Here is a 15,036-nt window from a genome sequence, read left to right on the forward strand (position 1 = left end):
TACATAATACATGGCGATAGCTACTTGCCTGCACCGACTGTTTCAGCCATTTTTTCTGGTTTGACCTCCTTCCGAACTATACTGGATGTGGACTTGCCAGCTTGAGAAATGGGACTAAGCAGCTGAGGAAGCCCATCCCGGCTGCCCTTAGAACTCTCTGTCTCCGATACTTCAGTGGAAAAAAAATGAAATACATTAAGGAAATCGATACTTAGACAGCTTTAAGCATTTTAAATACGAGATGTCCATAAAAGGTTAAAAGACTTCAGACTTATGACTGATAGCACTTTCTTTCTGGATCGTCTTCCCACTTATCCATATCTAAGGACTGCAAAAGCAGCATTCAGCTTCCCTAACTCCAGTTTGCTAACAGTTTTCCAGTTTTCTTCTTTTAGAAGTATTTTCTAGATCAGTGTTTCCTAAACTCCACTCCTCATGAAAAAAGAACCCCTGTGGCAAAGTCTGAGGCACTGACAATATTTACATCACCTGTGCAACACTGAGGAAATCCTGAAAACATACCATGCAAGGCTTTAAAAAAAAAAAAAATGTCCATTCAGGTCAGCCTGTGTCAGGCCCCCCCCCCTCTGTTGATCCAGAGGAAGCCAATGACCTATTAAAAGGTCATAAGGTCTGGAATTTGGGAAACATTGGTCTTGAGCCATGTTCTTCAACTCCGGTACTATAATTCTTGTCAACACCTCAGGTCTTCTCTCTATAGAATACCCCCCAATCATGATTTGTTGGGTGTACCTGAGGAATGAATGGAGTTCAGAAATGCTGTCCTTATTTACAAAGCTGCTATTTCACAATAACTACAAAACTTGAAATGAAAGAAGTTATCCAGGATAGGCCAACAATATCTAATTGGAGGGGCTTCACCTCTTGGGCCCCCTGTCGATCAGCTGACTGAAGGGACTGTGGTGCTCGGCCGAGTACTGCAGCCTCTTCAATGTTTACATCTAGGCACAATCCTGTAAGCGCTCTGAATGCTGTATTAGTTGTAGCGGTCATTCTGAATGCTAAAATTCCCTTGGATGGGACAAGTCTGTAGTACTCGGAACGGCGGCGCTACATAATATCGAGTTTTGAACAAGAACAAGATTTTGCTCAATCTCAACATTGAAAAGGCTGCAGCCTTCCAACGAGCGCCGCAGCCCCTTCAATCAGCTAATTGCTGGGGTGGCAAAGTGCTGGATTCTCACCAACCAGATATTGATGGGCTGGACCACCAATTTCTAAAGGCTAGACAACGCTTTTAATACATGGTGTACTAAATCAGAACACAAATGCATCAGAGTGACAAAGCAACATGGATACCATCTTGACTTCTTTAGTTTAGAGCAGAGCAAATCTTAAACTCATTGAGTTGGCCAATAATTAGTAAAGGTAACATATGAACCTACATGAGCTGGAGTCGCTCCCTCTAGAGTCTTCCTGTTCTTCTTGTATATCATGCACCGCCCCTCTGCGGACCTCTTCCTTGGATAAGGAGCTGTATCCCAGATCAGACTGGCCACCTACAGATTCAAGTAACTCATTAGTAGTCGTCTCAATAGGTCAGGGGAAAACCAAAAGAAACGATCCTGGTCCTCCCACAAACCTGTGCTAGATCTGTCATCTGCAGGGTCAGTGCCGGTAACATCTGTACTGAACGATGGCTGATCTGTGGCATTCATATCAATAGAGCTGTCCATACTGCCATGACTCACTGCGTCCAGATCACTGCTATCTAAAGACGAATGGGAGAGAAGACAGAGAAAAACATTAAAACCTCGAACTTTCACTCCTGTGACATTACTAGATGTCCCCGTTGCATCCTTACTAGCGTTACAGTACTACGATATTACCTGACGGCGGAGCATGTGGTGCTGCAGAATGCTGCTTCTTCAAGGCTCTCTTAAACTGAGCCACTCCATGAAGAACATTCCTGACCTTTATCCACAGGAAATAACCTCCTCGGTTCCCAGAGGGCCACACACTTTCCAGAACAGCCTGTAAAATGGAGGTATTATTTCCTGCCATGCATAATGGATGGGATAGATAAACCTGATACTTAGTATATAGCAGAGGGAATATGTACAGATAAAATCAGATATTATATACGGTATTAAAAGATTATCACAAAAGTCAGGCTGGACTGATTTACAAGAGTTAAAAGGGTTGTCCAGTTCATCTTCAGTGGGACTGCTGGAGATAACAGGGCACTTACTTGTTGTTTGCTTTTTCCATCAATCCCATTGAAATGAATGGAGTGGCACTGCACACGCTTAACTGCAGCTCCCTTCCATCTCCTCCTCACTGCAAGGAGTGCAGTGAGCCAACAATATTAAGAAGAGGGGGACATGTGACCCCCAATCTTGGGATCAGTGGGGGTCTCAGTGGTGAGGTCTCCACCAATCAGACTTATGCTGCCTATCCTTTGGACAGGTGATAGAAGTCGATTTTTGAATAACCTCTTTGAACTAATAAACATTTTGAACAATAGGAGTAAGAGCCCCGCAAAAGCTTACAATTTATTATTGTGCACATTATCTGATTATTGTGACACTGCTGTGTGCAATATCCCTGTATTGTGACAGTGAAATTATTTGCACAGTCACCCAGAAATAGTGAAATAATTTGCAGTGTGCTATTTCTGGGTGACTGTGCTAATTTCTTTACGTGACATCACGCTGCTGCTTATCCCCGTGCTGTGACATCACGCTGCTGCTTATCCCCGTGCTGTGACATCACGCTGCTGCTTATCCCCGTGCTGTGACATCACGCTGCTGCTTATCCCCGTGCTGTGACATCACGCTGCTGCTTATCCCCGTGCTGTGACATCACGCTGCTGCTTATCCCCGTGCTGTGACATCACGGTGCTGCTTATCCCCGTGCTGTGACATCACGGTGCTGCTTATCCCCGTGCTGTGACATCACGGTGCTGCTTATCCCCGTGCTGTGACATCACGGTGCTGCTTATCCCCGTGCTGTGACATCACGGTGCTGCTTATCCCCGTGCTGTGACATCACGGTGCTGCTTATCCCCGTGCTGTGACATCACGGTGCTGCTTATCCCCGTGCTGTGACATCACGGTGCTGCTTATCCCCGTGCTGTGACATCACGGTGCTGCTTATCCCCGTGCTGTGACATCACGGTGCTGATTATCCCTGTGCTGTGACATCACGGTGCTGATTATCCCTGTGCTGTGACATCACGGTGCTGATTATCCCTGTGCTGTGACATCACGGTGCTGCTTATCCCTGTGCTGTGACATCACTATGTTGATTAGTGTATACATAGACTCAACTATGTTGAGGCTAAAGGAGAGAGCAGATAATGGAGGCACATACAGGATCCATTCCCAGGCATACTAGCCTACTTACCTTATTATAATATCCATAAGTGATGGCATTGGGCTGCACTCCAGCTTTCTTCATTTCAAATAAGACTTTAACTGCAAGGACCGGCTGCCCGTACTGACCACACAGCTGCATGAGAACACGATAACACACCTGGAACACACAAAGACAATCACGGCTGTATCAGTCTTTGCTGCTGCAGTTGATGCACAGTACCTGGTATTTCCTACACTTGGAAGTATGCAATCTGTGTAATGAAGTATTACAGAATGCATTACCTACTCAGTACAACCTGCAGATGTGTTATAGTTAATCACAGACATTTCTGCAAGTCAAAAATGTAATCAAATGTTTACCTCATCGGGAGATTCGATTTTCTTGGCCTGCATCTTCCGCAGGATGTCGTATGCGGTACGCAGAGCTCTCACTTTGGAATGGCAGACTTTGACATATGCAGGCAGGCATATAAACCACAGGCCATAGCAGTGCTTCAGCAGACATCTGGACCACATTTGGGGGATAGACGAGTACTGTTTCGCTATTTTATGAGCTGATTTGATCTCCTACAAAAGTAACACAGAAGAATTACCCTAAATTGAAGGACTGCCTAGTAGAAAACTATGGATGGCCTAACCTTAGCCTATGCCATCCACTGCAGATCAGCAGGAATTTAATGCCTGGGATCTCCGCTTGAGCAGTTGTTTTCTGGGCTAGTGAGCTTGTGCACTAATCTGATCTGCAGCGATCAGACAGCTCTCCATTCCCTCTGCAGTGGCCTGGCTTAGTATTGCAGACAACGTTCCCATTAAAGTGGATGGAAACTTTTATTGCAATACTATGCCAGGCTACTGCAGGGAAACCGAAGTTGCTTGCCTCCTGCGGAAACCAGCTCCATGCATGAGAGCACCCATCCGGCTGATCAGCAGAAATCCCGGGCGTTAGGCCCCGCTGATTACTATTAATGGCCTATAATAACAACTTACAACTGGACAACCCTTTTAACTCTTGTAAATCAGTCCAGCCTGACTTTTGTGATAACCTCCTTTTCACAAGTTAGTCTAACAGTAGAGGACTTCCCTTCCAGGCCACTAATAGTGATAGAGATTAGAGATGAGCGAACGTACTCGTTTCCAGTAATTACTCGATCGAGCACCGCGATTTTTGAGTACTTCAGTACTCGGGTGAAAAGATTCGGGGGGCGCCAGGGGGAGGCGTGGCGGCGCGGGGGGTAGCAGCAGGGAACAGGGGGGAGCTCTCTCCCTCTCCCCCCCACTCCCCGCTGCAACCCCCCCCCCCCCCCCACTCACCCACGGCGCCCCCCGAATCTTTTCGCCCGAGTACGGAAGTACTCGAAAATCGTGGCGCTCGGGCGAAAAAGGGGCGTGTCCGAGTACGCTCGCTCATCTCTATTAGAGATGTGCAGTGTAACAATTTGGCAGTACAATTTACAACTCTTCTGGTCAAACTTGAAAAGTGACAAGAAAATCAAGGCATGGTCTTCAAGGAGGCATAATATAAGTCAAATTCAGTAGGAAAAAAAAATGTAAATTTTTGACAGGAAGTGCAAATTTAATTTTTTTGCCTGCTTAATCATCTACAAAGTAGCAAAAAAGGGTCATTCGACCCCTACTGTATTGCTGTGTACTTTTACATGTTTCGTGTATGACTGGCAGCAGTATACATTACTGCATATAGATATTGACAACTACTTCTCGTTGCAGAGATTCCCTGGCTGACCTACCTGTTTAGTTCTCCTGAACATCGGAGAAGGACTGCAGGGTACTGCAACTTTAGTGGAAAGCCTATGGGTTTTTAAGAGCCCATCCGGAGTGTCAAATAGGTCCATTGTGAGAACAGGAAACCCGCTGTAGCTGAAGATCGGGAAACACATTATGTTAGATGTTTTCATTATTAGATAACCTGCTATACGTAGATCTGAACTGCACGCTCACTTGAGAACGCAGGAACCATTGCTATGAAACTCCATGGGGCCTATCTTATTGCCTGTCAGAATGAGATATAATGTAATACTATGATATTGCATATAGAGTATTGTATTATAGTCTAGGAGCGATCAAACGATCGCAAGTTTAAGTCCCCCTAAGGAGAATTTTAAAAGAAGTGTAAAATGAGTTTAAAAAAAAGAAAAAAAGTTTTAATTATTAGAAAAAATAAAAAGGTATTTAAAGTTTTAAAAGAAAAACTTTTTTCATGTTTATAAGACAAAAAAAAGTTACGCATTATTTATACACAATGCCAGAATTATGCTTTTTTTGGGTCACCCCTCCATCAGTAAAAAAAACTCCCAGCTTATCCCACCCCTGAAATTCGCCTAAGTACCACCAATGCTTTTCTACTCTTGCACTGTTTTTCAGAACAGAGCATATATACATTTGTTACCGTTATCTCATGTGTTTTTAAACTTTTATGCAAAATATATCTTTATATTCCCCTGTGAGGGGTTATTGCGACGTTATGTGTTAAAGGTACCAATAAATACCTTTGAAACAAAAAATAGTCTTATGGAATGTCAGAAACCCAACAATTGGGATGTCAGCACCTAAGGCTCTGTTCACACCTGTACTGGGAGCTACATTTGAAGCCTCTAGCTCATATCCAGCAACATACCCAGACAAAATAAGATAGTAAGCTGCACTATTTATGTCCACATGCTGGAAGGCCCCCATTAGACTTAATGAGGTCTGTTCGGCACTATCCCGGTAAAGTATACTGTATGCCAAGCCCAACACTCCCAAGGAGAGAAACGCTGAAGTGAACACAGCGTAATCATAATGTATACATAATTCGGGTTTATAACACTACCTGTAGTTCTTCGGGTGTTCCTCCCCATTTGGTAAATGGGGGATTTCAGGCGGTGTAATAAACACAGTGTGCTCACTCCTGTGGGACTCATCCAGCTCAATGAGACGCATATCTCCAGACTTGTCTACATCCACCTGAAGGAAATATCAGCAAACAATGTGTATAGCTACTGTATGCCAATGATATAGGACAGCTTACGTGATAGGATTCGAGATGTCACTATGACTTTAAGCAAAGTATACATTAGTAGACGCTTCTCTCTAACCTTACACAGCAGATTAGTTGGCTTATTTTATGCCTTTTTTCCTCGCACAATTTTACTGTAATTTACCACATTTTAAGCCGCACCCCGTTGTGCGAAAAGCATCCAAAAACACATAATTTGGCACAAGACGTGTAAACCGCTTTTAAAATAAAAATAAAACTAGAATTGTGCTGCAATTAGTTTAATAAATATCCTCCCTGCATCTTGGAGTGAGAATTCAGGGACCCTTGTGTCATGTTCATGAAATAGGCAACTAGGGAGCACTTTGTACATTTTTTGTATATAGTTCTATCATAACCGTGTCAGATGAAAACTAAAAATGATTCAAGTCATAAAATGTATTCTCCCTTAATAATTTCATTAACTTTTAAAGGGGACATTTAACCCCTTGAGTGGCGGGTTTCCTACCACCCTGTCGTGCCCACCAGGGCAGGTTTTTTAAAATGGTCTAATCATTGAATTTCAACTAATTTTGCAGTTGCGTCTCAAGAGCCATAACTTTTTCATTTTTCCATTGACATGGCCATATGAGGGCTTGTTTTTTGCGGGACAAGTTGTGATTTTTTTAAACAGGGGAGGAAAAAAAGAAATGGGGAAAAAAGAAAAAAAGGGGCCATGTCATTAAGGGGTTAAATAATGTATTAACTTCCTTCTCTGGGTCATTATGACACTTGGATACCACATGTGTGATTGTATTTTTGATTTTTTACAAAGTAAAGGGAGACAAGTGTTTTTATAATTTTTTAACTTTTTTTTTTTTGTAAATTTTTATTTAATTATTTTTTTGTCCCTTTAGGGGACTTCCACAGGGACCCATCAGGACCCCCTGATCACATTCCGGGGGTCCGATGGTGACAGCCCTTTACATGCTGCAGTCACGTAGACTGCATCATGTAAAGGGTTAACACAGCAGAGATCGGAGGTTTTCTCTGATCTCTGCTGTAAGAGCAGGTACCTAGCTGTCCTCTGACAGCCAAGCACCAAGCTCTCCCTGCCACAGAGACCATCGGCTTGCTTCTGACAAGCCGATGATCTCTATGGCAACCTGTAAACAAAGCAGGAGATTGCTGGCATATTGGCAATATCTTCTGCTGGTTTTTCAAAGCCCTTGCTTTGTTCTCTGTGGGACTGTGCAGGCAGAGCACACTGTCACAGCTTGTGGCATTGTGCTCTGCAGCTCCCATAGTGATACATAGCCCGGAAATCTTCCGGGCTATGTCGCTATGAGCAGTGGAGCTCGTCCCGGAAAATTTCTGGGTGTGCCACTCAAGGGGTTAAGGGAGCCTGTCACCTGCCTAAAGCACCATAAGTTGAAGTCTGTGCGCCATACGAAAATCTGACTCATTTCAGAGTCCCGTGCTCTCCTATAAAAGTCTATGGGAGAGCACAAGCACAGGGCCCTGAAAAAAGTCATCATCCGGCTATGGAGTTCAGCATCAGGAACCAGGGAACGGGTGAGTATACAAAAAACATCTCCCGGCTCGCTGTCACCTCACCTAACAGTACCATAAGTTATTTTATGGTGCTCTAGGTAGGTGACAGGTTTCCTTAAATTGTCTAGTGTCAATTTGCACCATATTAAATGGAACTTTGAATTGGTCTTAAATTGGCTTAGAGGTTTGTTCAGGAAGGGAGAGAAGGGCAGGAAACCGAGCCATCTAATGAGCTCACTGACGGATCTGCTAATGAGAGGCATTCTGCAGCTTACTACATACTTCGATACACAGAAGCTGCAGAAGCCAAAACTGCTAAATGTTTAATAAAACCCAGGACAAAACTTCTCAAGCAAAAGCATGTGTAATTAAAGAGGTAGTCCGGGACCGTTTCACTGCAATGGTGTAAAATCTTTCTGTCCCTATCAAAACCTTTTTCAATATGATTCAGCTGCCTGCTCTCCACCGATCTGTGGATCACATGGCCTGGTCCCAGCCAATGTCACGATCATGTGCTGGGCTGCATCAATATTCCAGTCCTGTCCATCTCTCCCCACGTCCGGCTTGAAAATTAATGAGAGGGGCGGGCGGCCAGGAGCGGAAACACTAGTCAGTCTTAAACGTGTGCAGAATATGAAGCTAAAACTGTGCATGCCCAACTGGCGGACGTGATGGAAGAAGTCAAGGTCGTAAACAGACACAGTGCGGCGGGAGAAGGCAGCAGAATGACAGATGCAAAAATAAGTTAATGGACAGATATAATCAGGACAAATAGGACTGATGTGATCTGTTTTCGAATATTTATAGCAGCCTTGGAATAGTCCTTTAAGTAAAAAAAAAAAAAAGCCTCCAAAAGGTGTCCACAGCAATTAAATACGTCTGGTATGTATCACAACAATTAGTCACAGACTTCATGCTCTATGTCCTGATGGTAAAGGAAACCGAGTGCCATCACGTGATGGCCGCTCCACTGCCTCTTCCTTGGACTGCAGAAAACGAACAGGCAGCAGTGTTGTTAATAGCACTGTGTTAAGCGCCATTTACACAGGACGATAATTGTGTAAAATTGGTTCAAATGAACGAAAATGCGTGATAATCGTTACATCTAAATGCAAAGCCATAGTTTACTATTCGTTTGTCGCTCACTTTCAACTAGCATAAAAGTAGTGGCTGGATCGCTGACATCTCGCTGCGTCTAAACGCCCCCACAATGCCAATCCTGGAAATGCTATTTCTATTGGCAGGACGAGCTGATTGACATCTCTGACTATACTTATCCGATGGGAGAGAACCAGAGAACTGGCCAAAAACTCCAACCTGATGACCCCCACCTTCCCATAATGATCCGCCAGCAGGGTCTGTCGCCTGCTAAAGTACATCAGTTTCTGCCAAAAATAAATATCTTTCAGCCCTTCGTGTCCAAGTAAATGGCTCCAGCTAGTCACGCGGCTGTAAAGCTGATGGATCTCCTATCCCAGTGGCGCACGTCTGAGTCCAGGCTGGGGCCGCCAACATCCAGTTAACTAGCGCAGTCTTTTATTCTGCTCAATGCCAGGAAGGTCACTGAGGACACTGATCTATATTTCTGGAATATACTTTCTCGTGCTGTAATATCTTCTCTGATTAAACGCAAAAGATTAATTATCAACTATAAAGCTTTGTGAGATACTAACATTGCAATCAAGTGAGCGCTGGTAATGGGCGTCCAGGTCATAAAAACGTAGCATAAGAGATATATACCATGGCTGTACCGCTCTGATAAAGTACAAATAACTCCTCAAAGTGGTGCACAACCTGCGACGAATTCCACACTTCCATATTCTATTCTCTAATACAGACGTTCAGTACTATCCATTGTATAATCTGCATTAATTCCAGCTGAAAGGACAGAAGGTGACCCAGTTTTCAGGGAATCCAACATCATGGATTAATCTTCTTAAAACTACAGTGTCTGTAAGAATATAGCTCACTCCTACAACAAACGTTAGTTTACTCTCCGCAGCCCGTGGAAATAATGTTAGTTACACGTTACCATGAGAAGCCTGGAGTGAATACAGTATTACTGCATCTAGTTAAGTGGCCCTGTCGGGTCTGCAATGCTGCTCCATAGGAGGGCAACAGGATATGGGGGGATGCAGACCTCGGGGATGTTTACATGCTGCCAGGACTGATTAGAGAAGCCTGTGAGTCCTATCCCGCCACCCCCTCCTCTCGAAAACGCTGTTGACTACTTTTTCTGTACGCATTTGTATATATTGAGAGCTGTCAGTCCTCATCCTGTGTGGTTGGGCGAGCAGGAAAATGCTGAATCAAATCATGAGAAACTTTATACCAATTAGATCTCCCTCTCATATCTCCTATCCCGCCGCCAGACAGGGGAAGGCGAAAAAGCTGACAGATACACAAAATCTGTCTTAAAGGAGTGGTACCATGGCATAAAGTCCTTCCCTTAGCCCCGGCATAAAGTCCTTCCCCTAGCCCCGGCATAAAGTCCTTCCCCTAGCCCCGGCATAAAGTCCTTCCCCTAGCCCCGGCATAAAGTCCTTCCCCTAGCCCCGGCATAAAGTCCTTCCCCTAGCCCCGGCATAAAGTCCTTCCCCTAGCCCCGGCATAAAGTCCTTCCCCTAGCCCCGGCATAAAGTCCTTCCCCTAGCCCCGGCATAAAGTCCTTCCCCTAGCCCCGGCATAAAGTCCTTCCCCTAGCCCCGGCATAAAGTCCTTCCCCTAGCTCCGGCATAAAGTCCTTCCCCTAGCCCCGGCATAAAGTCCTTCCCCTAGCCCCGGCATAAAGTCCTTCCCCTAGCCCCGGCATAAAGTCCTTCCCCTAGCCCCGGCATAAAGTCCTTCCCCTATCCCTGGCATAAAGTCATCCCCTATCCAACTGTATGATTGGTAGGTGTCTGACTGCTGGGACATCCACCAATCTATATAATGGGGGCTTCCAAAGGTCCCCACATGAATAGAGCAAAGGACTCACTTGTGCACCAACGCTCCAGTCATTTCAATGACAGTGCTGAAAATGGCCAAGTACGAGTGGTTGGCAATTTCCATTGCTTTCATTGAAATGAATGGAATGGCATCACACTTGCACGTCCTCTGCTCCATTCATACGGGAACCCTCAAGACTCAGATTGGTGGGGATGCCAGCGGTCGGACCCCTAATGATCCTGTGGATAGAAGATAACTTTATATCTTGGTACAACTCCTTAAAGTTTTGCCAAGTTTTGACATTATGACTTACAACAGTATTTGCAAACCTGTGACTTTTGGGACCCTTAGGTGTAGCTCCACAGCAGCTGCCAGCTGTAGACGCTACTGTACATGAAAGAAAATCTGCAGAGCTTACAGTGGCAGCATAGTAAATTTACTAACCCTCATCCACAAGCTGCAAAAAATACAAAGTGTAAACTGACCTGCGGAGCGGATTTGAGATCGGCAGCATGTCAATTTTGCAGCAGATTTCACTCTTTGCATTACATCGGGTGAGCACTGCAGCAAATCTGCAGCAATATCTGCAACAAATTCGACATGGATTTGAAGCAGATTTTTAACCGTTTCCAATCCAATTTTGGATTCAGGGTTTCCGAAAAGGCTTTTTCTTTTTGCTGTTATACAACAGTGCCATCTGCTGGCTAAAGCCAGTGTGTGTGCGCCAGAGAGGCTCCGACAGTGGAGTGGCTGGCAATAGACGGTAAGAATACCCTGTCGGACGTCTTCTGACATTTGAAGCTTGTACAGCTCCAATCAGAATGTAGGAAGACGTCAGACAGTGGATTGGAAAGTGTTAATGCTGCAAAATCTGTAGTGGATTTTCCATTGCATAAAATCCGTCCTGTATGGAGGCACCCTTACTGGTCATGGGGGCGTCTTACTCTTGGTCATCACAGCACAAACTGTAACAATTACCAACTACAAAGCCAGTAATGACTAAATAACTAGTAACAAGAAAAGAATGTCATCAGATCCCAGTAACGATGCGCGGGGAAATCTGCTTCAATATGGTGACATAGCAGTATGGAGTTACTCTAATGATTAAAAGCGAGAAATGAAAGACAATTCTGAGACATAATTACAGACAGAGAGCTCAAACAGAAGCAACACGATGGGGCCTAGGTAGTTAACTCCAGACTGCCAGCTTCTATGTACTCATTAAGATGATCTGTAGGAATGAATTACATTGACCTAAATTTGATGTGAGCTCAATCTAAGCTACAATTACACGAACATTTGATTAAAGGAATAAAAGCAGGAACCTCCAACACCTATAAATTAGTGAAAACATTGATTCTGTGCAATCGAACCGCTAGACGAGGCGTGCGCAAGGACTTCTGGTCCGAGCCATACATTTTCAGGTTTTACCACTTTCAAGGGCTGCAATAAAACCTATTGAGGTATTGTCATCTCAGACATTTATGGAGTATCAATAGTATATATGTCGGATGGGTGGTGGTGTCATTCTGAGACCCGCTTATCAGAGAATGGAACTCCAAAGAGGAGGAATAGGCAGCCGCACATAAGTTAGACTATTGTATATTGTAGTTTTAGGAAGCTACAAAAGTAGCTAAGAGTTTTCCAACTCCCATAGATTACAACAGAGAGGCATCGATGATCAGCATAATTTCCAACTCATCTATTCTTTGGTGTGCCAAGCATTGGGGCCATAGGGATGGCTGTGGGTCGAAAAGAACAATATTGTGAGGCACAGATCATGCAGTTTTTATTGCTGGGTTAAGCTTTGTCAGTCACACACTGAAGTGAACGGCCGCTCAGAATCCTTCACTCTGGCCAATGGATGGGTTTCTATCTATCTTGGTTTAAACTCTTCTCTAAAGTTAGCCATTCCTTTAATCTACCATTCTGACTTGGGGTGCATTCACACAGGAGTGATAGTCATTCACTGAATGGAGATGGAACACGCTGACGATCTCTTCCGGACGCCTGGCTCCATTCCCAGTGAACCATGATCTGATTCCTTTTGTGGCTAATGCATATTGCCTGTCCAACCTAACATGGTATAGAGGTTGTGCTGTCTGCGCCCCACTATTTCTTCAGTGAACAGGAAGTCATTCACAGATGAACGACTTCCTGTTTACCCAGAAAGAAGTTGCTCATAGGTTGCTTTGTTTCAGTGAGCGGAAACAAAGCGACTAGCAACTAATGAGTGATTTCTTGCTCAGTACTCTTATCGGGTTCCACTTGTACTTAGGAGAACTACCGCCAGAAATCACTCCTTTGTGCAATTTTTTGGGATGATAGTTGTCCCGTGTAAAAGGATGCTTAGATGGAGAATACATTACAGCTTAGCTAAAACTAGTTTAAGATCTCAGATACCATCAGCGGTCTAGACGGCCCCCAACATTTCTGTAGAATGAGGAAAGGCCCTGTTACTAGCGAAGACAATCGCTTAAACTGCTGAAAGATTTAGCGATGGTTTTGCATAAAATTACAGGCACAGATAATCACTCCATTAGCAATTAAATCTCCTGCATTTTCCTCCAGGAGTTGTTTGCTCAGCTCAGCGTGTGTTTAGGCGATTAGTATTGTATAAACACTTTGCCCAGCTGAGCAAACATCTGGCAGCACATTCTATTACCCTCCTTGAGGCTGAGTAAACACTGTACTAATTGAATATACAAAGCAAAGACAAAACCATCACAAGCCACTGGAAACACAGAACAAACTGCATTCAAACTGAAAGAATTTCCAGCAATCAAATGATGGATTTTATGCCAGCTAATGATCATTGAACAAATACTGCACGACTGCCCGCGTTTCCATGTAACGCTTATTGCTCATTTTCAGCCGTTTGAATGAATTTTGAGCGATAATCGTTGTGGGTAAGAGGGCCTTAAAGCAAGCAGCTTTTTTTAAACAAAGAAAAAAAAGTCTACAACACATGAGAGGTGATGGATTCAAGCACAGTAATTGTATTGTGTACTAAACCCAACACATGACAATGAACGCGGACATCACTTACCTTGACACCTTTTTCTGCACAATTCCTTTCTGAGAAGAGCTTGTTAATGAGAGAGCAAAGCAATAAAGTATCAGAACATGGCCCTGTGCTGCAGCTTGCTAACATACGATAACACGTCTGGTTGTGTTCTCATCAGAAGGCTGAGTAGTACTGATGAGACAACCCACTAATGTCTTCGCAGGGTTTTGAGATCATTGTGGTATTACCGTGAAAATTGTTTAAAAAAATCTATCCCCTAAACCACAGCAAAGGGGAATAAGTAATGGGACTGACTGCTGGGACCCCCACCGACCAAGAGAGTCCCGAGAGTCACCAAATAAATGGAGCAAAGATTGCACAATATTCGAGATGAGCGAGTATACTCGCTAAGGCTAACTACTCGAGCGAGTAGTGCCTTAGCCGAGTATCTCCCCGCTCGTCTCTAAAGATTCGGGGGCCGGCAGGGGGCTGGGAGCGGCGGGGGAGAGAGGAACGGAGGGGAGATCTCTCTCTCTCCCCCACTCCCCCCCGCTCACCGCCGCAACTCACCTGTCACCCGCGCCGGCAGCCAAATCTTTACAGACGAGCGGGAGGATACTCGGCTAAGGCACTACTCGCTCGAGTAGTTAGCCTTAGCGAGTATACTCGCTTATCTCTACACAATATCTCTTCAGTCAATTTAACGTGACTGCTATAGATCGTCTAATTACCATTGACTATCTCAAGCAAGTCCCATTGAATTGACTGGAGTGGTACTGCACACGAGTGACCACTGCTCCATTCATACAGGGCTCCTGTTCTTGTCACTGGGGAGAGGGTCCAGTAGCCGGACCCCATTCTGTGGGCAGGGAAGAAGTTATTTTCGTGGGACAACCTCTAATTCTGAATTGAAAATGTAAGCAGAAAAGAATTTTAAAAAATCTGAACCCTTTCTATGGCTGCATTATATTCCCGTTTCTGTCATCAGGGAATCATTACATGAAAGGAACCAGTGATAAAACATATTAGTAACAAAACCAGCGTCTGCTAGCATGCTGTGCCGCCCAGTGGGGTTTTTCCACAAGAAGTGCTGCCGTATCTGTAGAATATGCAATCATTTTCTCATTGTGGGGTCCAATTGATCTACAGAATGAAGGGATCACAGCAGTACTTCGTTCTCAGGCTTGGCAGGGATTCCCAGTCATCACAATATTAAGGCATATCCTAGTGAAATG

At 44.4% G+C, this 15,036-nt stretch overlaps 1 protein-coding gene across 4 annotated transcripts in view; it reads right to left on the reverse strand.

The window, feature by feature from the left end:
* Positions 1–15,036, reverse strand: part of DENND4A (DENN domain containing 4A) — a 120,718-nt gene that overhangs the window by 22,351 nt on the left and 83,331 nt on the right. For 3 of the 4 annotated variants that reach the window (XM_066592910.1, XM_066592911.1, XM_066592913.1), the window contains exons 14-22: positions 13,844–13,882; positions 6,169–6,302; positions 5,087–5,216; positions 3,702–3,908; positions 3,370–3,498; positions 1,851–1,995; positions 1,604–1,732; positions 1,407–1,520; positions 29–169 (exon numbers count right to left, since the gene is read on the reverse strand). In XM_066592910.1, the coding sequence (XP_066449007.1) occupies positions 29–169; positions 1,407–1,520; positions 1,604–1,732; positions 1,851–1,995; positions 3,370–3,498; positions 3,702–3,908; positions 5,087–5,216; positions 6,169–6,302; positions 13,844–13,882 (1,168 nt within the window). The remainder of the gene's footprint in view (positions 1–28; positions 170–1,406; positions 1,521–1,603; positions 1,733–1,850; positions 1,996–3,369; positions 3,499–3,701; positions 3,909–5,086; positions 5,217–6,168; positions 6,303–13,843; positions 13,883–15,036) is intronic. The other variant, XM_066592912.1, reaches the window with a different exon arrangement.

Source organism: Eleutherodactylus coqui, chromosome 2, assembly GCF_035609145.1.
Source record: "Eleutherodactylus coqui strain aEleCoq1 chromosome 2, aEleCoq1.hap1, whole genome shotgun sequence".
Lineage (NCBI taxonomy): Eukaryota > Metazoa > Chordata > Amphibia > Anura > Eleutherodactylidae > Eleutherodactylus > Eleutherodactylus coqui.